The sequence below is a fragment of the Triturus cristatus genome, chromosome 10 (assembly GCF_964204655.1).
Source record: "Triturus cristatus chromosome 10, aTriCri1.1, whole genome shotgun sequence".
Taxonomy (NCBI): Eukaryota; Metazoa; Chordata; class Amphibia; order Caudata; family Salamandridae; genus Triturus; species Triturus cristatus.
This window is the reverse complement of record NC_140593.1, coordinates 987,236,483-987,260,633: the sequence shown is the minus strand read 5'-3', so window position 1 is coordinate 987,260,633 and position 24,151 is coordinate 987,236,483. Positions and strand designations below refer to the sequence as shown.

Here is a 24,151-nt window from a genome sequence, read left to right as displayed (position 1 = left end):
TTTAGTTTTTTGTTTTTCAATATCTTTTTTTACAATGAATTCTTTTCTTCATCAACACATATATTTATGGACAACAATGTATCAACAAGTCATCATGTTGTTAATATCTATACAAATGAATTCCTATGTACACAATGTGGACTATGATTGATTCATAACTAATTGATCATACTTAGTGTCCTTAGCCTGCTAATGTTAATCATGTTGATAACTCATTACTTTTGCTATGATTGTTTTTCCTCACACATACTATATACAGAAACTATAATCAAAAATCAGTGAAAAACTTGTTTTACTCAAATTTATACTCAATTGTTGAAAAACGAGCACATAGGCGGTCGATTGACACAACGCGTTTCGGCTAGGCCTTCGTCAGGAACCCGCTCTGAGTTTTACACCTTGTTGTTCCAATTGACTGTTCTCGTATATGGCTTGAGATAATTGGTTGAACCCAGATTATTTTCTTATTTTGAAGGACGAGTGGTATATTTTGACTTTGCTCAAAAAGTATTCTACTGGTTAGCCATCTGATTTCCAACGAAACATATATGTCGATGATCTGCACCTTTGTTTTCCTGTCTTCGCAAGTAGGATCAGACCTTGGTTACTCTATTCTGTTCTCTATGTTAAGGATAAATCTGTTTCGTTGTCATCTGTTTTGGCGATATCTATTCCTTCTCGTTTCTCGCTCTATTTCATTCTCCTCCTCTCTGTTCGGCTCCGCGTCCTCATCTGGTTCGACAGTGACACAAGTTATCTGCATCAAGGTGCCGCAATGCGGCTCTGACCTGAGTGGGCCACTTGTGAGGCACCACACTTTCTTACTTCAATTTGCTGGGTTGGCTAAGACATTGCGTTCTTCAATATCTCACAGGATTAAAGGCACCTGCTGCAGAAATCTTTATGTAGACAAAATCAAAGGAGAACGAATCACAAAACCTGTTAATACCAGGGTCTAGGGTTCTGATGTTTCGAAGATCCTCATTCACATTCGACAATAGGTGCGGTATATCTTGGTTTTCCACCCTGTTGGCTATGTGAATAGCCTCATCATTGGGTCTTTTATCACTCGAACACTGGGTTCTCCAAGTGAGCTCCATTTTCCACCCAGAGGTAGACCGTCTGGTTGTTATACAGATGTGATAAAAAAGTGAAAAAGTGTTCTAGTGTTGTGTGGGTTAAAAATATCTCCTGTCCTCAGTTTGAATCTTTAATTGCCGAGAATGGGGGATGGGGCAAGTAAAAAGTGTATGGTGATGCCAAGGTGGAAGTGCTACTGTTCCACTGCACCTGGTGATGGTTCGTGGAAGGCCGACATGTTTCGGCCCTTGGTAGCCCTCAGGGGTCGGTGAGCCTTCTTCAGGACCAGATCGAAGTTGGCTATTATCAAAATTGCTTTTGAATGGTAAGTACGTTACTCACCAGTCTTCATCATAGATCTCAATTGCTCGTCTTCGTTTTTGAGGGATAGTTGCTGATTTAGTCTATAACTCTTGAGCGATACGATAGCACAAACAGAAATATTCATAGATACATTTCATACATAACGGTGTAGGTATAATTCTGTTCTGGTTTTGCAAAAGTGACTTGGTAATGCTGGAACAAGAAAGATTAATTATGCACATAATTTGCATTGCAAATATTTAAAAAGACCTAATATTGAATGATCTGAGTCAGTTGCTATAAAGGTTTCCTTCGAGGAGTAGTAAAGTCTTATCAGTACAGGCAACTGCATTAAATCCTAACTTTGCATTTCTTCATACCAAGCACACAATCTATAATGCCTGCCAGTATGGATGATACATTTGCTGCACATTCGTTCACACTCTTATATGATTCATTGTCTTTGTGTTTGATATCAAGCGTTCATAACCTAGAGATGGATAGTCGCTATAAACTAAATTTAAAAATAGATTTGTTAGTGCTAAGTAAACCAGTTTAGTATAATTACTCCTATATATACATCTGAACGTTTCATATTGCCAGCATGTCTATTATATACAGGTTGAACTAAGTCAAAAACCTGACTTCAAATCATTATTTCTCTTAAAGGTGGTGGGGCGGGTCTGGGGCTCACACACCCACCACACACACTGCACCTTAGAGATTTGTGGTTAGAAACACTATCTTTCCCTGCCAGGTGTTACAGTAGGAAACCTCTGTTCGTAGTCTGAGGTAGAAGAGACAATGGCAGAGTCTGGCAGAGTCCCCAGGCGCTCTCCTGCCCCATGGCGTATACCCTTCCGCCGCATGCCTTGTACCAGCCTTACCCATGCCTTTAAAGTTTCCTGCTCCTAGTGTCTCTACCCTCTTACCACTTGGCCTGTACCCTCCTGCCCTTTGGCTTGCACCCTCCTCCACATAGCTTACACCCTCCTGACCGGTGGCTTGCATCTTTCTTCCCCCACTGCTCCTACCATCCTGCCTTATGAGTTGCACCCTCCTGCCCTGTGGCTTGCACCCTCCTCCCCACAGCTTACATCCCCCTGACCCGTGGCTTGCATCTTTCTTCCCCCACTGCTCCTACTGCCTTATGGGTTGCACTCTCCTACCCTGTGGGTTGCGCCCTCCTGCCCCGTGGCTTACACCCTCCTACCCCTTGTTCTGTTCTCTCCTGTGGCTTACTTCCTCCTGGTCTGTGCCTTAAACCCCTCCTACCCCTATTGCCTCTACCCTCCTGCTCAATGGTCTGCACCCTCATGTCCCCCTTTCTGCTATCCTCCTGTCCCCCCTGCTGCTATCCTCCTACCCTTTCTGCCTCTATCCTCCTGCCCTGTGGCCTGCACTCTCCAGACTCGTGGCAGCATTTTTCTGCCCCCACTACACCTACCCTCCTGCCCCGTGGCTTACACCCTCCTACCACTTGTTCTGTTCTTTCATGTTCTGTGGCTTACTTCATCTTGGCCTGCATCCTCCTGCTCCCACCCTCCTATCTCTGGTCTGCACATTCCTGCTTCATTGCCCTACCCACCTGTCCAGTGGCCCGTATAGGGTGGTCATCCATTCCGCATTTTGCAGGTTGTATCCTTTTTGCTGAGCTGGATCTACATTTAATGGCGGTGCGCACTCACGTTTCAGCTGCATATAATACCAGGCTTGCAGGAAGTACTTTTTATTGGAACTGTGTGGATGGCACTTTTCATTATGAGTAAAGTGGACCGTGTTTGTTTTCTTAGCTCCTCAAAGAGTTGAACATATAGCATTAACCTATGAGATCAAATGATAAAAAGATGCCTATGTAGTGGCAAGAGTGGACAGTGTGAAACAAGGAACACGAGAGCTGTCCTGGATTCCTTGATCAAATTGTGAGATCCTAGGCAAATATTTATTTTTTCTCTGTGCCTCCTTTCCCTTCATCACATTGGAGAGCACTTGGAAATATGATCAGAATTATGCGAGAAATGCTTCCTGAAATCTACTTTTGCATAATTTTAGAGTTGCAACTCTGGACTGTTTTTGGGCTGATGCTGTTCTATGTTGGGCTGAATTTGGGTTTGTTCTGAGGCAGCTTCGAACGAGTCTGAAAATCTGGCATCACCGATTCCCATCTTACTGAATCCTGGCTAAGTATCATCAGCACTCAAAGCTCTGCATTGTGAGGGGTGTATCACATTTGTGGCAGCCAAGGGAAGGTAACCAGTCACGCACACACATACGTTTATTTATTAAAATGCAATGTTGTCTAAGTTACCACCCTTTGTGAAGAGACATAAAGTTGCCTGGAAGCCAAAATGCATCTGTGTCCTTGGGAGAGGTAAAGATGATGTTTTTATAGTAATTCTAACAGTTGTCACGAGAAAACTCCCCCATTATTAGTGAGGTACCGTGAGGAAAAACTCATGGTAATTTGTCCATCATTTTATATATAATGATTCACCTAGTTCAGTGATAAACCACTTATAGTTATACGAATACAGTCATTAAAGACACACTATCAGTACTAAGAATGCATACAACATATTGTCGTACAAAAAAAGAATTCATGCAGAAAAATAATCATCAGTTGCAAATAAGAAAGCACATATTATGACCTTACCTATAGAAGAATGGTAGGCAGGGTGCAGAATATAGCACTTACCTGATAAGTTTATGCAACCCATGTGCAACAAAGTTGGTGTTTCTGGAGGGGTTTCAGACCTAAGAAGCTGGAGGCCGCTAAATTGATAACTTGGGGTTTCAAAGAAAGGCGACTATCAATGATGATGCCCAGATTGGGTACTTTGGAATAGGTGATGGAGGCAGTACCCAGGGCCGGTTTGAGGGTGGTGCGACTGCTGCAGCCTCACCTGGCGCTGAGCTCTGAAGTCGCTGGGTTTATAAATAACCTATGGGTTTGAAAGGACCTGCTGCAAAGTTCTGTGTGTGTCTAGCAGTTATAAGGCAACAATAAAAATGTCAAGAAAACATTGGCGATTAATGTTTCTGCTGGAGAGAGATTGAGATTTCATCTAGTGGCAATTTTGACACATCGTAAAGTAGCACAGAGGGTGAATATGCCTGCTGCAAAGAACGTGTACCATGCAGATCGCAGAACTGTATTTTATATGGATAGCTCAGCGGGTTAGTACTTTTGTCACAGCTATCCTTTTGTTACTTGCAGTTCATAAATTACAATCCCATTTTAGCATTGTGACCTGTGAACTTTCGTCAAAGAGCTGCATGCAAAGTGCATGGTATAGATTAGTACGTTAGGTATTTAAGATCAAAGCTAACAACGTCTTGGAGACATTCGGAAAGCTTCCTTGGGAATGCATTCTGTCCATTAGTTAACATTGGCTTTGTGTTTTGTAACTCACATTTCTTTTCTTCCTATTTGCTGGTTTTATTTGTTTTAGGCTGTCTAGCTTCAGTTTGTCCCTTCTGTGGCCCATATCTTATTTACTGTATTCTTCCGCCAGTTCTCACTCTCTTTAAGCAGGCCTTTAAAACTTGTTCTTATCTTGTCACATTTACTGTGCATTCAAAGATAGCGGTCAAATGTCAGGGTCTGTCTTCCAAGGGAACTTGCTGTTTACTTTACTGACTTCAAAGTGAGAGGATTTATGTGACAATAATGCTGGCTGCTAGGGGTGTGCTGGAGGAAAGCTGTATGATGTTTTTTTTTGTAGCACACAACAAAATTTAAATATCTGTAAATGAACTGTGCAGATATTTCAGAATATATCAGAATTAGGAAAGCACATATGAAGCACATATTTTGGTAATTCTGAAGTGTGGCGGAAACAGATATTTGAATACGATCAAAACAAATAAATACGCTAGGTGGTGACGTTTCCAGACATCGTTTAGGCACGGTGTACTTTTATCAGTAAAACTGTATGACTGGGAAAATATAATGCTCATTTCAATTGAAGATGTGTTGTCTGTAATGGCAGTGCGCTACCACACCATGCATACTCCACTTCACCCCACTCCATCCTACTCTGCACCACTTCATGCTACTGCAGTCTACTCTGCACCACTCCACTCTACGCCACTCCATACTGCGTGACTGCACTATTTGCCTCGCTACTTTACTTTGCACCACTCTACTGTGCAACACTGCACTCTGTGCCACTCTGCTCTGCGCCACTGCACTCTATGCCACTGTACTCTACTCTGAACCACTTTATGCCACTCTACTGTACTCTATGCCAATGCACTGTGTGCCACTGCAATCTACACCACTCTACTCTGCATCGTCCACTCTACGCCATTGCACTCTACGCCAATCCACTCTAATCTACTCTGCACCACTGCACTCTGACACTGCACTCTACACCACTTCACTCTACTCTGAAACTATCTACTCTGTGACTCTGCACTCTACGCCACTCTGCCATTCCACTCTATGCACTGTACTCTACATCATTCTACCCTGCGCCACTCCACTCTGTCCTCTACGCAGCTGCACTCTATGCCACACCACTGTACACCACTTTACTCAAATCCAATACACTTTACGCCACTGCACTCTGTGCCAACTACACTGCACTGCACACCACTATACTCTACTCTGCAACACTCTATTCTAGGCCACTGCACTCTATGCCACTCTACTCTACAACATTGCACTCACCGTCACTAAACTCTAGGCCACCTATTCTACTCTGCGCCACTGTACTCTGCTCCACTGCACTATATGCCAATGTACTCTCCTCTGCACCACTTTACTCTATCCCACTCTTCTGCACTGTACACCAATCCACTCTACGCCTTTTCTTTTCTAATCTACTGTGCACCACTGCACTCTGACACTGCACTGTATGCCACTTCACTCAACGCCTCTCTACTCTGCACTCTCCACTCTGCTAATGAACTCTACCCTAATCTACTATGCACCACAGCACTTTTCGCTTCTGCACTCTGCCACTCCAGTCTAGGCCACCCCACTCTATGACACTTTACTCTGCAAAATTGCACTCTATGCCAATGCACTCCACTCTGTACCACTTCACTCTGCGCCAGTGCACTCTACGCCACTGCTCATTCTACCCTTCACCACTCCACTCTACCCATCACCATTCCACTCTACCCATCACCACTCAACTCTACCCATCACCACTCCACTCATCACCACTCCACTCTACCCATTACCACTCACCTCTGCGCAACTCCACTCTGCGCCACTGCTCCCTACTCCAATGCACTCTACACCACTGCTCTCTACAACACTCTTCTCTGCAAAACTGCACTCTATGCCACTGCACTCTACTCTGCACCACTCAACGATATGACCCTCTAAGCCACTCTGTTCTGCATCACCCACTCTACGCCACTGCACCCTACGCCACTCTACGCCACTGCACTTTACACCTCTGCACTCTACCCTGCACCACTTCACTCTAAGCTACTTCACTCTACTTTGAAATCATTTACTCTACTCCACTGCACTGTATGCCACTTTACCATTCTGCACCACTCTACGCCACTTGGACAGAGCAACACGCAAAATCTAAAAATCTACTTTATTAGCAATTTTCTTAAAAATTGTAATTTCTGATTTTTGATACAACAGATACAAAAATATCAACATTGACATATTTATTAAATGCTCAGTTATTAAAAACCAGTGCATACAATCACATAGGGTTAATTTGTTCACATAAAACCTGTTCGCACTATACGGAAATAAACTGTTTATAAAAACTTCAATCATTAAAAGGGGTTTAATTATAATGTTCGAGAATTTTATGATATTTCATTTGAGCAAGTAATTAGATTTTGAGTGTGATGTGAGAGAGGGGACTGACATTTCCATTCATCATATTATTATCATGTTAATTGTCCAATAACGAACTTAACAGGCTATGTGTCCGGGATGGACAAGTTCAACCTATTGAGTGGAAAGCTTCTTCGCGGCGCATTCAGGAAATTTTACAAGGCATGCAGTTAATCTATAGTCATTTGCTTGGTGGGACTCATTCACAGCGCTTCTGCATGTGGGTATCCCTCTTAAAATAGAGATGGATTTAGCCAATACTTCTGTTCGATTTGCAGGGCAAGTGCATGTTAAATATTCAATTGACTCTCGATGGTTGTCTTCACACCAACACCACAGAGTTTGGTTATAGCGCACAGTGTAACACCACAAATTTCCATCAGCAGCCTTATCAACCATTACCTTCTGTCCGCTGTGTCCTTGTTGGAGTGAATGATTGAATTTGAACGGTCGCTTAAGCATAACCTTACAAAGGCATGTTAGGAGGCACAAATATAAAGTTTTATTAACTAGTGAGAAAAATGTCTGATGACTTGACATTGCATAAACAATGGCCGCTCACTCAAGATAAGCCGGTGTCTATTACCTATTTTTAATCGTGTTTCAGACTTGGAGGAAGAATCTGAGGCTTGGGAAGCCCAAGAAGGAGAAGAAGGAAAACCTCATGCGGCACCAGATGTGGTGGAAGGGAGAGAACTTACTAAATCCCCGACTGATGCCTCGCTTCTCTCTGATTGCAGTTGGAACGTCACGCCAAGCCGACAGGCAGTGTTCAGGTCACTGCGGCACATGAGGCAGGTAGGACAGCAGGTCTTAAAATCTGTGAGCAGTATTGACTTCCTAGAGAGCACTTAGAATATACTTAAATGTAATTTAAATTGAAGGAACCATAAGTTTGTTTTTGAATAAATAAATGTTAGCTCAGGATAAAAATGCTTCTCTAACTGTAAACAGTTAAATTGTTAGGGAAAGGTTAAATTTATTGTGAGGACAAGAGGGTGATAGGATAGATAGAATACATGAGTATGTAAGAGTTGAATAAGGTGTAAAGAGGAAGGGTATATGAACACTAGCACAGAGGGGGTGAAAATAGGGCAGGAATCTGAGTAGGAAGGAATAAAGAATGTTGCTGTTTTTTTTGTTGTTTTTTTTAAATATTAATAGGAATTAGAAATTAATAGGAGGAAGAAAGTTCAAGACCAGGCATTCTACGTAAGTAGGTAACTCTTTATAGAATAAGAAAGGTTTTAAATCAGTAAAAGAAATTACCTCACTGTAAAAATAGTTCTCTAACATGGACATCTTCTCTAGAGTCACCAAATTTATTGAATGCCATATGACATCAGTGTAAGGATCAGTAAACCTTTATAACTTATTTTCTGTAGGACCAGACATTCTTCAAAGGATTGTACGATATCTCAAAACTTTAATGGTCCCTTATCCTAAAGCAACATTTTCGGATTATTCTAAATAAAGGTTTCATATTCTTCCCAAACACCAAAGAAGGCGAGGCACATGATTCTAAGAGCGATAGAAATCTTCATGAACCAACACTGCAGCCAAGATACTTTCTGGTGTTTGATCTTTTTGGGAGTTTGGGCTTCAAGAGATTTCTGAGAACAGTCCCGGAATTCTGAGCTAAAGCCCTTAATCAAGCATGAACCAGAAGTGCAGACAAGAGGATTAGACTGATCGCCAAGTATCTGCTTTATGTTTTTAAGTAATGGACCTTTACTCCAAACAGATAGTAGCAGAGAAGTCATAACATGAATGTACTCAGCCCTGAGAGCTGCTGTTCAAAAATTCCCAATTAAATTGAGAGTGAAATTGAAAGTAGACTGTGATCAAGTGTTCACTGACAACCAATGGTCGAAATCCTGGCATTGATTCACACAATCACTAGCAATGATAGAATTCGATTAACGTAGTTGAATTTTATTCACCGGCCATATGGTACTCCTACAATGCTACATGAGATAGATCTCACAAAGTACGAGAAGTGCCCCAAATGTCACTGGATGGCAGCTACATATTTCCACTTGACATTGGATTCCCGATGGTTCACACATACTGAATGCACATAACTGACTGCTATGGGGCAGGGTTCCCCGTAGAACTGCACAACAGTTCACTAGTTTGCCTACTAGGAATGGGTGCTAGTAAATTTAAAAACAAAAATCTACACATTTTACACTCCTTTTAGCGTGAAGGTGTTTTGCACGTTACTGGCTGAGCCTGCAAGCCCCTACGGTCACCAGCTGGAAAAAAGACATAGGGGAAAGGAGTGTAGCAGAGTAGCTCAGAATGAAAACAATAAGGCATAATTAAAAATTGGAAGAAGGTTTAGAATTCTGTCAACTGCTTTCTAAAGAAATGCAATTCCCACCAGTCAAAGGTCTGCCTTGAATGCTGCACTGCCCTTACAATGTATATACAAGGCAGCTTGATAAAGCTTCAGTTGTATGGGAAAACTTGTCCGGCAGGCTTGACTTTTCCTTCTTTCCCCGCGTGCATTTTGCTGTACCCTACGTGCTGTATAGCTGTACACTGGTACTGCTCAAGATTAATTGTTCATTGGATTCCGCCATACCTTTTTGAGATATTGCTTTCTCATGAGCATGTATAAGGTTATTTTATCATGTGGCATGTGATATGTTGTTTGAATAACCCCAATAAAAATATTGTTGAAACATTTTGAGAAAAAAAAGTTAAAGGCCCCTGGTCCATTCAACTGCAAACAGTGATGCCTTGACAGCTTACACTATTGAGGAATTAACTTTTTTTATTTAAATAAAATATTTTTCCTTCATTTGAAAAACGAACTGAAAACAGCACTTTCACATTACAGCAATCACTGTATGATGCATATGTTAGGGTTCTCATTACAGAACCAGTAATACTGCTAAGCCCATTCCTCTCGTCTTCCCCAGCGACTGTCATCCACCATGATCCAACCATAGAACCCATATCTTGTGATATTTAAATGGACATCCACAATCCTTGTAAACTATTCACTCAGTCGTAGCACAAATGTCCCTCCCCTGCGACCATTCATCCTGTTCAGAGTGATCAGGAGCGATCTAATGTCTAGTGATGTCTTCCTTTCCAATAACTAAGCCCACTGCCACCAGTCAGCGAGCCCCCATGGTGTCCACTCTCTCTCGTTCATGCTCGGAATTGCATGTGTAGGGACGGGGTAGCCTAAAAATTCACTCCACTTCGTGTGAATAGTAGAGCAATAGCAAACAATTTTGGGGCATATCCAGATTATATGGAAAAAGTTAGCATATTCCTCATTACAGCGTGCACAGGAGATCTCTGAATGAGCTCTTTTGTTGACCTGTAAATAGATACGTCGGTTCATTATAATGTTTAATTAAGCGGACTATCCATCTTCAGGTGTCTTTCTTGAAAATGGCTATTTATTTTGCAGCAGTCCCATCTGCTCCAATGAGTTGTCTTGTGTGTTTTTTATAGTGTAGTTAATCTTTTTCGTCCTCGTACTGCTCTCAACTTTTTAATAAATACCTAGGACACTGGTAGCACCTGGAAAAACACCCCCAAAAAAAAGGAACACTTGCGCTGTGAAAGATTTCTTGAGTACTCTATGCACGATCATCTCTGGCATGTGGGACGTCTACTCCTTACTCATTCAGCACCATATAGATGCTCTTTTTCTACCTACTAAATAGTACTCTGAGATTTGCTTTTCCATTGGCTGTTTATTATGGCGGTACTGCTTCATTCGTTTTGTGTCCCATTCCTGGTGGTGGCATTTTTTTTATTAATTAATATTTCAATTATAGTTAGTTGAGAAGAACTTGCCTCCCTCGGCCAGCAGTTCATGGCTTGAGGTTTGATATGGAGTTCTCTGTGGCAGGTCCAGGCAGAGCATCTGTGTCCGGTCCAGGTAACCAGCATCCATTACGTTTTTGTTTTCTGCACTAGAATTTTTTCTGAGTGCTTAGAAACCGTCTTCATTTAATGTCCAGAAAGGGAATGGTACCAAAGGTGTCATAGAAGTTGTAGAGGGACAGAAGCTGTTGCATGTAGTGAGAGGGATGTGTTCTGTGCATGGCTACAGAGTCTGCAACACCTGTCAGTAGCCGTAAGAGTGTTGCTTCCACTTCAGTGCTGCTTTTTCAGGAGTGGCATCTCCCAAGCATTGAGCTATCTCTCAAAGGAAAAGCTTACCACATGATTGACTGGTCTTTTCTTTCCTAATCAGGTCCCTGTTCTTCATCTGAACTATAACAAACAAGCTTGAAGAGGGAAAGAAAAGAAGCACAGGTCAACATAAGGTGCTGGTCTAGATTGTTTTCATGACATTAACCATGGAGGGCCCCTACTGGAGGCTGACACTTAATATTTCATACATTTCAACTGAAAGGGAAATAAGATTACCTGTGCAGACAAGTTTAATTAAACATGCTACTTTGTTGTACTTTCTGACTCTTGGTAGGCACTGCAAAAAGAGACGTCACGTCTCATTTTTATTCTTTTTTTCCAGAGATTTACTATCCCTTTGTTTGGGTCCTTGACCTTCATCCTTTAGGTTCGGTCTTCTTACTTGTTCCTCTATTTGTGGCCAGAATTCACCAGTCGTTTTATCTAACATAGGTCCCTAGGCATTTGCTATTAATGTTTACCACCAAAGTGACAATATCTATATTGTAACATTTTTGATTCCCATGTTGCTTCCACTCGTCCTTTGGTAATGAGATGTAGCTAGCGCTCCAATATCTTTGTTTGAAAAAGAGCAGTTACTCATGCATATTTGCCTGCTCTTGCTTATCAGGAGTGCTCATGCGGTCTGTATTGTTTTGCCAAATTACCAAAGGATTGGTTAAAGAAAAAATGGCAGTGCCAGTAAAAGTCACATATGTTGTTCCTACTCCTGCTGGGCAAATCCTTTACTAGGTCATATTCCGTTAAGTTTGTCGCCATTCTCCACCTTAAAAGCAGAAAGCTGACAGTCGTTTCAATTGGATAATCATTAGGATCAATTTGATCCCACTAAGCATTTTCACAATGTGATGTCCAGTGCTATCTGCTGTTGATAGACAAATGTTAAAGAAGTGTATGACTGTCATTGCCTGTGCAAGACTGGCCATCACAGGCTTTCAAAGCCTTTGAAGCCAGGCAGCGATCCAAAGGAAACATTCTGAAAGAAAGAATTGTAGCTTTTGATCTGAAAATCCATTCACTTGATCTGACTTCACTCTAGCGTACTTGGATTATTGTTTGAAGCAGCCTGATGCATTCAACCGTATTTGGGTTTTGCTGCTTTATCAAACTGCATGTACACATTTTTTGCATTCCATACCTAGCACGCTATTCCTGTAGTAGGACCTCATTGTGGTACATTTTTCACTGCTTTGGAAAAGGCTTGAATTCAAGATGTAGTCTCCCTTGTGCCTGTCAACCCGCCACTTAATCTTTTGAAGCTCCAAATTTTAAATTACTTCAGTAGACCGAATCTCATCTCCCTGTTTTTATTGAGCACCAGTGGGTTTCACATTGTGTATTGAGTGCTGAACTAGGGCCCCACTGTTCAGTGTCTCAGATCAGCTGCTCCCAAAGCTCCAAGAGAGAGGTGGCTGTACGAGTGTTCCACTTTGCCTCCACATCAGTCAAGTTATCGTTCTCCCCTAAATCCCCATCATCTGGAGTAGTTGCGACATAAAACCTCTGCTCAGTAAGCTCATCCTTCTAGGTATCATCATACCTTATCCTTTTAGCCACCTAATGTTCGGCCTTTTCTTTGAATGTGTTTTAGTTATGTGCTTGGCACCAGTCTTAAAAAGACCTTTTCTCTTTGAAAACCAAAGTGCATCTGCTTTTGAGTCTTACTAAGTCAATCTAGATTTTCCAATTGTGCTCTTTTTGGTCGCTTTATTTGCACCTACCTTATATACCCATTTCCTGAGCCACAACCATAGACCATTCAGCCTCTACCAGTCTGTGTCCATATATTAGCAATGATGACCTTTGTCAGCAGGACCTGCTGCATTTCCGCGGAAAACTTATTCTTTATTTTGTCTTAAAAGATTATTTGCTTTCCCTGACTTGTACATCTCCCCCATATATTTCTGAATCCCGTCTTGTATAATCCTTGTAACCTACACCCCCAAAACTATCTGGAGGCTAATCACATTTTTGTAGCCTTCTCCCCAGAAGGTATCCCATCCACTTATTTTGGGCAAGACTAACTGGCAAAACTCTCACTGCCAATAAAAGATGCCATGATTAGATGAAGACAAAACCAAAACTATCTTAATTGGAAGGACCGCTAGAAGTGAACCACACCTGGAGGGGCCACCCTGTTCCAAAGGAACTATTTAAATCCCAAATATGCCTTAGTAAGTGGCTCCTAAGGACTTGCAGCGTTTCAGCAGGCCATGGAAAGCTATATCAATGGTACAGTAATGCAAACACAGGATGTAATGACAGTTTCCAAGATCTGAGATGGGTGTGTTTGGGACAGGGCACACAAGCCCTACATGAAATGACCTAAGAGGACTCTCTCCTCAAGCTGAATACATCTGACCCCAGAAGCTGGCCTGCATAGTACAGATAATTGCTGTGGTGTATTGTCAGTTCTTCTATTCCAATTTCTCCAATTTTACCATCTTTTGGTGTGCCCATATTAAGGATAAAGAGGATGTGTATTGTTCAGGCTTGAAGTTACATGTGAGAAACATTTGGCATGGTTCCATCTGAGCCCCCACTTATGTTCTTGTGACCGTGTTGAAGAAGAATAGTTTTAAGCCTGAAATTTAGAAAGGGAACCACTTTAAGACCAGTCCTGACAGCAGGATCGGCCGGTTTAGGGAAACCTGTTTAACGCATATTATAAAGAAGTTTAGACAAGATAATACATGTTGCTGCTTGCATTTCTTCAAGGTTCTGGGATCCTCTGCATTCCGAATATTGGCATGGCATGTGCTGATGGGAAATCAAGTCATATGGAAAGGGCAGGATCGAGATTTGATTCAGTCAGCCTTCCAGGTCCTCCAGGTAAGTCCGTTTTATTTACAACTATTGTAATGGCGAGTACACATTTAATGGTGATCTGGAAGGTAATGGGTCATTGCTTTTAAGGTGCTGTATGATTCAAATATCAACAAATGTAGTTGTGATGACTATAAAACAGAATTGTTGGCGACCCATTAATATTGACAAAGAACAATGGATATACAGGTTCATAGAGCGCGCTGTGACCTTTAAGGTATCCTGGCGGAATATATGTCGTTTCTTTGCAAGCCATTACTTAGCATGTTTTTAGTGCGATGTTTTTACATCGCAATTATCATTACTTTGCATTTTGTTAGTGAGAATGCTTCTAATTCGCAAATACATAGCAATCTAATTAAAATGCTTTTACTACGGAGAAAATTACTACGCATACCACTGCTAATTCTTTTTGGTTCGTTTTAATTATAAATTGTTCCAAATAGTAACCTATCCCCTGGGACGGAATGCCAGGGAAATAGGGGTTTTGGGTGGGGGAGTACTTAATTTTTTTTTTCGAAAGTACATTAAAAAAAAGTTTGTTATTTTTAAATAAATTAGACTTTGAAAAAGAAACATTACACGTATATATCGATGTTAAATCGATTTAAATTTCATTTATGTTATGAATACATTATCTTATCAAACATAATCGTACAAGCATATTGACATAAATATCACAAAAGTCCTTCACCTATTTCTACACAATCCTATTTACCAATCAGATAACAAAATGGCTGAGAATCTTCCATACAACGTTCAAAAGATGTGATTTTACAAACAACAAATAAATTATACATTCTGTCATCAAATTATTCGCATTTAAATCTGGTTTCGAAATATTGATGCGTGTACGTTTCGATCTTACATCGAAATTGAAAACGGACACCTCTTTTTCTTGATACTAATGAAAATACGTGAGAAATTAATGGATGCACACAGAGAGTGGTAGTCTCTTCACATCCCATATCCGGCAGCATGTGTAATCTATTCACGCCCGTTCGGCTCTTGCCGCCAGTCAGCCCCGGACGCCTCTGCGCATACACCCTGCAACAGTCACTGTGCTCGTACTTCTGGATTCTCTCTCTCTCTCTTCTCCGCTTCATCCGCCATCTCAAGTACCCAAGTATTTTTCTGCATTATACTCAACTTTGTATTTAAGCCATAATTTAATCATAATACTCTATTACATGTTTTTTGCCTTGCATGCGTAGTAAACGGATGCTAAATAACCATACCAGCAAAGTAAAAGCCTGCTATGTAACAGTTCCTGCGCAGTAAAAAACACGTAGAAATGTAAACTCGTTGAAGTGGGCGCGTAGTAATGGTAGATTACCATCCTGGCGCTGAGGTAAGTGCTCATTCTAGAACAAAAAAAAGAGTGAGATAACGAGAAATTATTGTGCGTAGAGCCAGGTCTTTAAGGCTTCCAGAATAGAATTAGATTTTGCACCTTGTGCAATGAAAGGGGCAGTAAATTCCAAAGAAGAGCTGCTCTGACAGAAAATGACCCCGGACTTGTCTCACCTGCTTATACTTGGTTATGATGACTGGAAGAGCGCAGCGTGCTCTAATAAATATAGTAAATATACTTCTGCTGAAATAGCGGGGTCCTTTTCTATTGAGCGTCCTATGCATGCTGCACAAGGACTTGAAGATGATCCTTTTCGTAATAGGGAGTAAATGTAGGGTTTTAAGAGCAACCTTGACAGATGTTATGCCTTTTTTTAGAGCGCTGCTGGTGATACAGAGTCTAGAAAATTGCGATAATCTAGGTGACTAAGAATGGTTGACTAAATCACTGACAGTCATACAGAGAAAGGTTGAAAGAAAAAAAAAAGGAGCAAGATTTTTTGTAATGGCCATATAGGAAAGAAACAGTTTCTAAATGGATAGTTGGCCTGGCTAGTGTGGGTCAGCTTGTTGTCCAAATGGAAACCTAAATCTCGCGGCATGTCAGCAGAAGAGAGATGGAGACCTTATGCAGCTGACCAAAATTTCATAGGAATGGTGGAGGTGGGGGAGCCTTTAGAGCAGAACTGAAGTTCTGTCCTATCTGCATTAAATTTAAAGAAGTTATGAGACTGCCAGGAGGTTACAGCCAGTGCACACAGTTGTGGAATGCTGCACAGAGAGTTAGGCACCATGTTGTCAAAAGAAAGTAGTAATTGGGTGTCGTCACCGTAGTTCATAAATTTATCTGCTTATGATTGAGTAAGCTTGGATAGAGGGTCGATATATACACATTAGTAGATCTCAGAAAGAGCCCTGTGGAACATCTGGCCACAAACCCAAACCAAAAGGAAAGGAGATGAGCAGCCTGATATCTGCTGTCCAAATAGGATCTTAACCCTTTGAAAGGCTGAGTCCCAAATGCCTGCCTTAGCCAGCTTTAAAAGCAGTTTGTCATGCGACTCCATATAGAAAGTAGGAGTGGCGTAACTTGCCTAATTTGCTTGAGCGTAATTACTGCAAAATGATGTGAGACTAGGTGGAACTACGCAAGGAGCGTAACCCTACATTTAGCGCTATTTTCTCAGCACAAAATCAATCAATCAATTAAAATGCACCCTTGCGGCTAAAATGAATCAGCTGCCTTTCTCACTCCGTTCGGGTACACTTGCAGTAGGTATTTTTGCCTTAAATTATCCTAAATTACGTGAGCATGCATAATCACGTATTTTTCAGTAATTTTGTGTCACAGGGGTAACCTGAAACAACTCCAGCGTAATTAAAAATAGTTCCCAAGCCTAATCAAAAGCAGTAGACAGATCAAGCAACACCAAGGCTCACAAGTGCCCATTGTCTGTCGACATTTGAAGACACCAAAGTTCTCTGTCCCATGCTCAGGGTGAAAGACGGATTGTATGGGGTCCATGATATTATGCTGTTCCGCAAACTGATAGATCTGCATATTGATAAACTTCTCCAAACGTTTTACAGGAAAAGGCAGCAGTTATATAGGGCGGAAAATGCTTAGGTGGCAGTGTCAACATTGGGCTTCTCCAGCAGTGGCACAACCAAAAAAAAAAGAGGTTTTATTCATTGTAAATGTATTTACCATGTGAACTTTGTAATAGTTTTAATTAATTATGCAAATAAAGTTTCACTATCACGATCACAGTGGCACAACCAAGGCTTTTTTCCACTCCGGCACTGTCACATTCAAGATTGAGGATTTGCCAAACGGGGAGCTTCCACTTTCCAACCTGCTAGAAACATCTGGTCCAGAGGAGATCAGAATGTGATTGAATTCAACAAATCCATAAGCATCTCATGGGTTAACTGATCAGACTTTGAAAGCAGGCATCTCAGCTTCACAACTCAGACTAGACAATGCATCAAAGTCATTCGCATTGATAACACAACTATTAGTCAGGGCTTACAGATTCTCATAGACCTTAGAAATGTTCTCATCATAGAAGTTGGATAATTCGTCCCACCACTGCTCTGTATGCTTAAAGGTTTGGCTATTGCATGAGGGTGATGACAGGGAGTGCACAACTTGGGAAATTTCCTTGGTTGTGGTATGGGATTACAAAATCATTTTTGTAAAAAAATGGCCATGATTGTTTGTACTAACTTTTGGAAATTTTTAATGCCAACTTAAGGTTAAATCTAGACTCAAGAGTATAGTTGGTTCACCAAACCCTTTCTAGATTTGTATAGCCAAGTTTTGCTTTTCTCAGTGAATCATTATACAAAGGACAAATGGGCAGACCCACTTGTGCTGTGGGCTATGAAGAGGAGAGCACAGTAATTATGCTATTCTTGCCCACTAACTCGTGTACCTGTGCACACAATATCTATGTTCCTTAAATTCTGTCATTTAATATAGATAGTGAAAGAGACTCACTAAAAGAAGCATAAATAAGGTGAAAAAACATCAGGCAGTAGAGATCCTGTGAGGTTAATCTTAAAATGGATCCCAAAGAACATGGTCATCTGAATAGCATATTAATGTCTAATAACATAAAACAAAAAAGGTGTGCATATAGACAACACTTTCAGCATTTGTCTATTGTCCAGTATTAAGATAAATGTGAATTTTGAGTTGTGATTGGCAACTGTGTTCCCTTATGTCCTCATTGCAGTTACCCTATGACGCTGCTCTTCTTCCTCTTAGGGTTTGATATTTAGGGAGCAGTTACAAGTTGGCTGCATCATCTAGATTATTCCAAACCTAATAACTTTTCTGCTCACATTAAAATGGGAGCGGGAGAATGATGTTAAGCAAGTTGGGGATAGGGACCAGTACCCTAAAAGGCAGTTGTCTTACAAGGCTATGCCCATGGAGTATCGGGCATTGAGTGGGGCCAGTAATGTTCTGATACCTGGAAGTTTGGGATAGGGACCAGTGCCCAAAATGGCTGTTGCCTTGTACCGTTATGCCCATTGAGTATCAGGCGTTGAGTGGGGGCAGTAGTGTGCTGATGCCTGCAGGCTCTGCAGCGTAGCGGTTTTTACTGTCAAAACCGGCCCTGGTGTTCATGCACCCTGGAACTACCGGGGCAGGAACACCATAACAGTTGTGTCAATAGCCTCCTTCCACCACCACTCTCTTGCCTTCTGACATAGCTCTAATGTTCCATACAACTGTAACTGTAAAAATGTTTCATATAACTGGACATGGGTAAAGATTGCATGTGTGTTGAGAGGAATAATTTTCTTATTTTAATTGCGTCTGACTTAGCTGAGTAGTGATTGAAACAAATAACTATGGTGTGTTTTACTGTTGCCTTTGAAAATCTGTTAGTTGTACAGTCCATTTTCAATTCAACAATTGTTCGAGTTCTAAAACAGTGGCCTTAATTTCCAATAAATCTCAATCTTACTAGAGAATGCAATGACTTAAAGCTTGTAGATTCTATTTACCCTCACTCAAGATCAGCAGGGTTGATGCTTTCTGGTTTGTTGCATGAGTAAACCTATAATTTTCTACGTCTGTCATCGTTCTTGAGAAGGAAGGTTCATGGGCTACTTTCTCCCCTTCCAGGTTGTTGATAATATTTTTGGTAAAAGGTAAGGAAAGAAATGACACAAGAGGTAAATAAGTAAATGATTTGGGTACATTTATGGGAGAAATTAAGTTGTCAAAAGAGACTTGAGTCATTCTTTGATGAGTTGTTGATAGCAAGCCAGGTTATGCCTTTCAACTGGAGATGATAAATTACTTTCCATGTTCTCTGCAGTTGATGGAATTATACTTTTACTCAGTTTATATTTATCTTTTTTGTGTGGCACCCAAAAAATTACCAGGAATGCTTGCAGACCATACAGGCTCAATTTTTGCAAAAACTGTTGGTTCACATCTGTGAGACAAAGTTGAAGCATGGTAGACATTATGACATTTATCTTCACCTCTTGATTTCGAATGGGTTGCAATTATGCTTTGGAGATTGAGTGTCCATGGGTTACTGGGAAATGAATGCTCCATAATTTTGTTCACTGACATGACGTGAAGGCAACTGTGCCTAAGATGGTAAGACCCTGAAGATGCGTACTCTATCAATCACTCTGTTCTTCTTTACTTTTATTAATGCTATTTTATGTGTCTTAATCCTTTTTTTATAGCAATCTGTTTGAATTGGGGTCTCTGGTTGGCAGTGGTTTGCGCACTGTCCAAGCAGGGACCATCAATGTAGTCATGGTAAGTAAGTTTCACCCTCAGAATAACCTCTGCTCCTCCCCATGGTAACTTGGTAAAAACAGTCAGGCTTTTCCTCAGAGGAAATGAGTAAAGTATTTGTACATACACACAGTAACGCAGGGAAAACACCACAAAACTACTCCACTCCAGTTTAGAACATTAACCAATATTTATCTGAATCAAACAAGACCAAAACTGCAAAAATCCAACATACACAAATCAAACTATGAATTCTCGACGATTAAATTCAGTTATTGTGCTTGGAAACACAATAGCTCCAAGTGGGGCTATAACAACGCGTTTGATGGCTATGAATCTCAAAGTTTGGGGCCAACCACGATGGAGTGTGTGCAGGCTTAGAAGTCTTACAGACCCCGGTTACAATACCTTAGAAACAAAGACGAAACAAAGATGTTGTGAGGCGCCAGGGAGGTGAGGCATTCCTGGGGCCAGTGTGGCATCGGTTTCTTACTTTCGGTGCAAGTAGTTGGTATGTCGATGCTTGGGACAGCGTGTTGCACAACGGAGGTGAGACATCACTGAAGCAAGTGGGGCGTCACTGAAGCATGTGGGGCATGGGTTCCTGGAGGCGGTCGGAGTCGTTGAGCCGATGACGCCCGGGATGTTGTATGGGACAGGGGAGGTGATGCAGCGTTGGTGATGAGGCATCAGTTTCTGTGGCTGTGCGGGGTCGATTAACTTTCGAGAGTCAATCCACGTGGCGTCTAATTCACGCTGTTGATGTCACACCGTGGGACCAAAGGTGCTGCAGCGGAGTTGGGTGGCACAAACTTCAGTGACGTGGTGCTCAGGACCTTCGGAGGCGCTGTTGCGTTGGCGGGCCTGCATTGTAAGTCACGTCATTACATTGAGTGGGGACCATAGCTCTGGTGCAGGCAGCAGCATGGTGTCAAAGAGTGGTGCTGGCTCTGAAGTCACACTCTTAAGTCGATGTGTTGGTTTCTTCTAGTTGAACACAGCAAACTCGCTTCCAACGGCCCAGGAACTGGATTTGGCACCACTTGGAAGAGCATGACTCTCAGGTGAAGTCTTTGATGGCCCTGAGACTTCCGACAGGAGGCAAGCTCAACTTAAGTCCTTGGAGAAACTTTGAAAGCAGCACATAGAAAGCAAAGTACAGTCCTTTCACTACCAGTACAGAAGCAGCAGCAAGCCAGCACAACAAAGCCAACAGCATAGTGGCAGTCTCTCCTGACAGCAACACAGCTCTTCTTCCTGTCAAAATGCCCTCAATCCAGAAGTGGGCCCAGTATATGGTGTCAAAGGCCCAATACTCATACCCATTTCAGCCTTTGAAGTAGACAAACTTCAAAGGAAAGTCTTTGTAGTGCACAAGACCCTGCCATTCCTGGTCCTAGCTCCAGACACACTATAGGGGGGTAGAGACTGCTTTGTGAGGGGACAGGCACAGCCCAATCCAGGTGCAAGTGTCCGCTCCTCACACCACTTTAGCTTAGGAAGACCCATCAGCCTGGTGATGGTCCATCAGGTTATGCAGGGCACACCTCAGTTCCCTTTGTGTGTGACCATCTAGAGTGAATTCACAAACCTCAACTGTTATCCTGCCCAGACGTGTATTCTAGGGACAGGCAGAGGCACAGAATGGTCAAGCAAGAACATGCCAACTTTCTAAAAGTAGCATTTTCACCTGCAATTTAAAAACCAACTTCACCAAAAGATGTGTTTTCAAATTGTGAATATAGAGGCCCCAAACTCCAATTTTCTGTCGGGTCCCAATTGGAAAGTACACTTGTAAAATGTTACAAGGCGGCACCTATGGGAGAGATAGGCCTTGTTGTAGTGAAAAACGAATTTAGCAGTTTTTCACTACCAGGACATGTAAAACTTAAAACCACATGTCCTACCTTTTAAATGCACTGCACTCTGCCCATGGGGCTACCTAGGGCTTACCTTAGGGGTGCCTTACATGTAATAAAAGGGAAGGTTTGGACCTGGCAAGTAGGTGTACTTGCCAGGTCGACCTGACAGTTAAAAACTGCGCACACAGGCTCTGCGGTGGCAAGCCTGAGACATGTTTGAAGGGCTACTTATGTGGGTGGCACACTCAGTGCTTCAGGCGCACTAGAAGCATTTGGTTTACAGGCCCTGAGCACATCTTGTGCACTGTACTAGGGATGTACTAGTAAACCAAGTAGGTCAATCATGGAGAAACCAAATACTATTACGTTTTAGACACAGAGCTTTTGCACTTTAGCACTGGTCAGCAGTGGTAAGGGGCCTAGAGTCCTAAAACTAGAAAAAACAGGAGGAAGAAGGCAAAAAGTTAGGGAATATCCCTGAAAAACAGCTATTTCCAACACAAACGTTCACTTTACTGATAACAGTTTAGCGTTTTGCACCGTCCATAAGCGAAATGCATGCAAAAAAGTGAAAAAGGGCCTTGCGTTTGTGATGGAGAAATCTTTCAACCAAAAAAGTTGTTTCATTTAAAAAAAAATTTTTTTTTTAGTTTAGGAAAAAGGCAGAAATGTCAGTCTGAGTTTGGAAATAATGCCTCCTCAACGCTTCTTTATTGTTTATCATTCATCATTGATAGATACTGAAATTACATGGTCTGAGTTTCTTGTGCTTATATTATTGGAATATGACAACATGATTGGCCGTGGAAGATGAAAACATGATTGACATAACTTGTTTTGAATCTATTGTACAGTCGAAAAGTCAATACATAGGGTGTTTTTGAAGAGTATTTCTAGTTTTCCTAAAATGTCTATTTGTGTTTTCTCCCATAGGCTATGTTACCTGTTGGATGTGTGCGGACTATCCCATATAGTGAACAGTACGAGGAGACGTATCGCTGCAACTTCCTGGGGCTCAGCCCTCATGTGCAGATCCCACCACACATACTGTCGTCTGGTAATAGCGTCACGATTGTTTGAGACTTGTCACCAACTTACATCCTCTTATCACAGTTATCTCATTGAGTGCTGTCTTTACTGCCATCCAAAGCATGACTTGAGTGATAGCAACTGCATATGCCACTTTCTTTACAGCCTTCCAGAATCTGCTTTCACCTGTGTGAGAGCATTCAACCCAAGTAAGGCCTCACCCACCTGCGCTCAGTCCCTTTCATGCTTTTGGTTGGCAACTCCCCTTCATTGTCAGTGTTTGGACAAACCATGTAGATAACATCCGGCATTCAGAGTTGAGAATCGAACAGATGCCTCTTGCTTTATATTACTGAGATTTATCACAATTTTAGGTATTTAATGGTGGTAAGATGTTTGAGTGACTGTACCCATATATTCCCCATCATAAATGGATAGAGTATGCATAATCTTGATCCAAAAATGAGAGAGGGTTATTTTGAGCAACCCAGGAATATTCAATTTTCCCTTTTTCTTTTTAACATGTTTGCCTATATCTCCCTGTCTTGATCACTAAATGTTTTCAGCGGGGATTAAAAAACAGAGAACATGTGTGAATCAATCAAACTAAATGCAGTCGGTGTTTTGCTCATCATTTTTTTCACTTGTGATTTATTTGTTCATACTTTTTGCCCATTGGCTATTTTTCAGTTTTATGATGCTTAATATTTTATTTCTTTCTTATCACTGCTGTGTTTTTTTCTTAAAAATTAGATTAAATCAACAAATGAAAGTTTAATTTGTATTTTTGACCTAGCACGTGGCCAAAAATTCTAGATGCAGGTAGAGTGTGTTCCTTCCAAATGAGACGAAAATGAACAGTTAAAAAACTTGGGGATCATTCTCGGGTTAATGCCACCAAGATTAATTTAATAGGCTTATACTGTTGGCACCTGCTGTTCCTAGAGTACCATGTTACAGAGTGAAGTTGGAGTTTAAGAAAGTGTGATTACAAAATAATTGCAGGACATGGCCTCTGATGCTCCCGCTGAATAAATACATGCTTAATATATTTGCATATTTTATGAGACAAAATATAAAACCTAAACATGCCTTATTGTAAGTCTCGTTTGGCTTTGCATTCTAATACAGAACTATTCTTGAATGTAAAAGCTTTCTAAGTAAATACAGCTTCAGATACGTGTTTTATAAACAGCACCTTCTTTTTATCTGCTCACATGAAGCTATTTGATTGGAATTTGAGTAGTTATCAGAACAAGATGCATTTTTGTTTCCAAGACGTAAGTCTGTGTCTCTAGCAAGTACCTGTCAGGTTTGTAAACTTCATAAAATGATAGGTGTTATTGAAGACATATTCCTAGAATTTTGTGGTATCTCCCTTTCTCATTCCCACATAAGGTGTTGGGTGGAATGGCC

General features: G+C 41.4%; 1 protein-coding gene across 2 annotated transcripts in view; it reads left to right on the top strand.

The window, feature by feature from the left end:
- Nucleotides 1-24,151, top strand: part of FLCN (folliculin) — a 195,032-nt gene that overhangs the window by 87,466 nt on the left and 83,415 nt on the right. For both annotated transcript variants that reach the window (XM_085628926.1, XM_085628927.1), the window contains exons 7-9: nt 7,809-7,999; nt 14,108-14,221; nt 22,640-22,763. In XM_085628926.1, the coding sequence (XP_085485052.1) occupies nt 7,809-7,999; nt 14,108-14,221; nt 22,640-22,763 (429 nt within the window). The remainder of the gene's footprint in view (nt 1-7,808; nt 8,000-14,107; nt 14,222-22,639; nt 22,764-24,151) is intronic.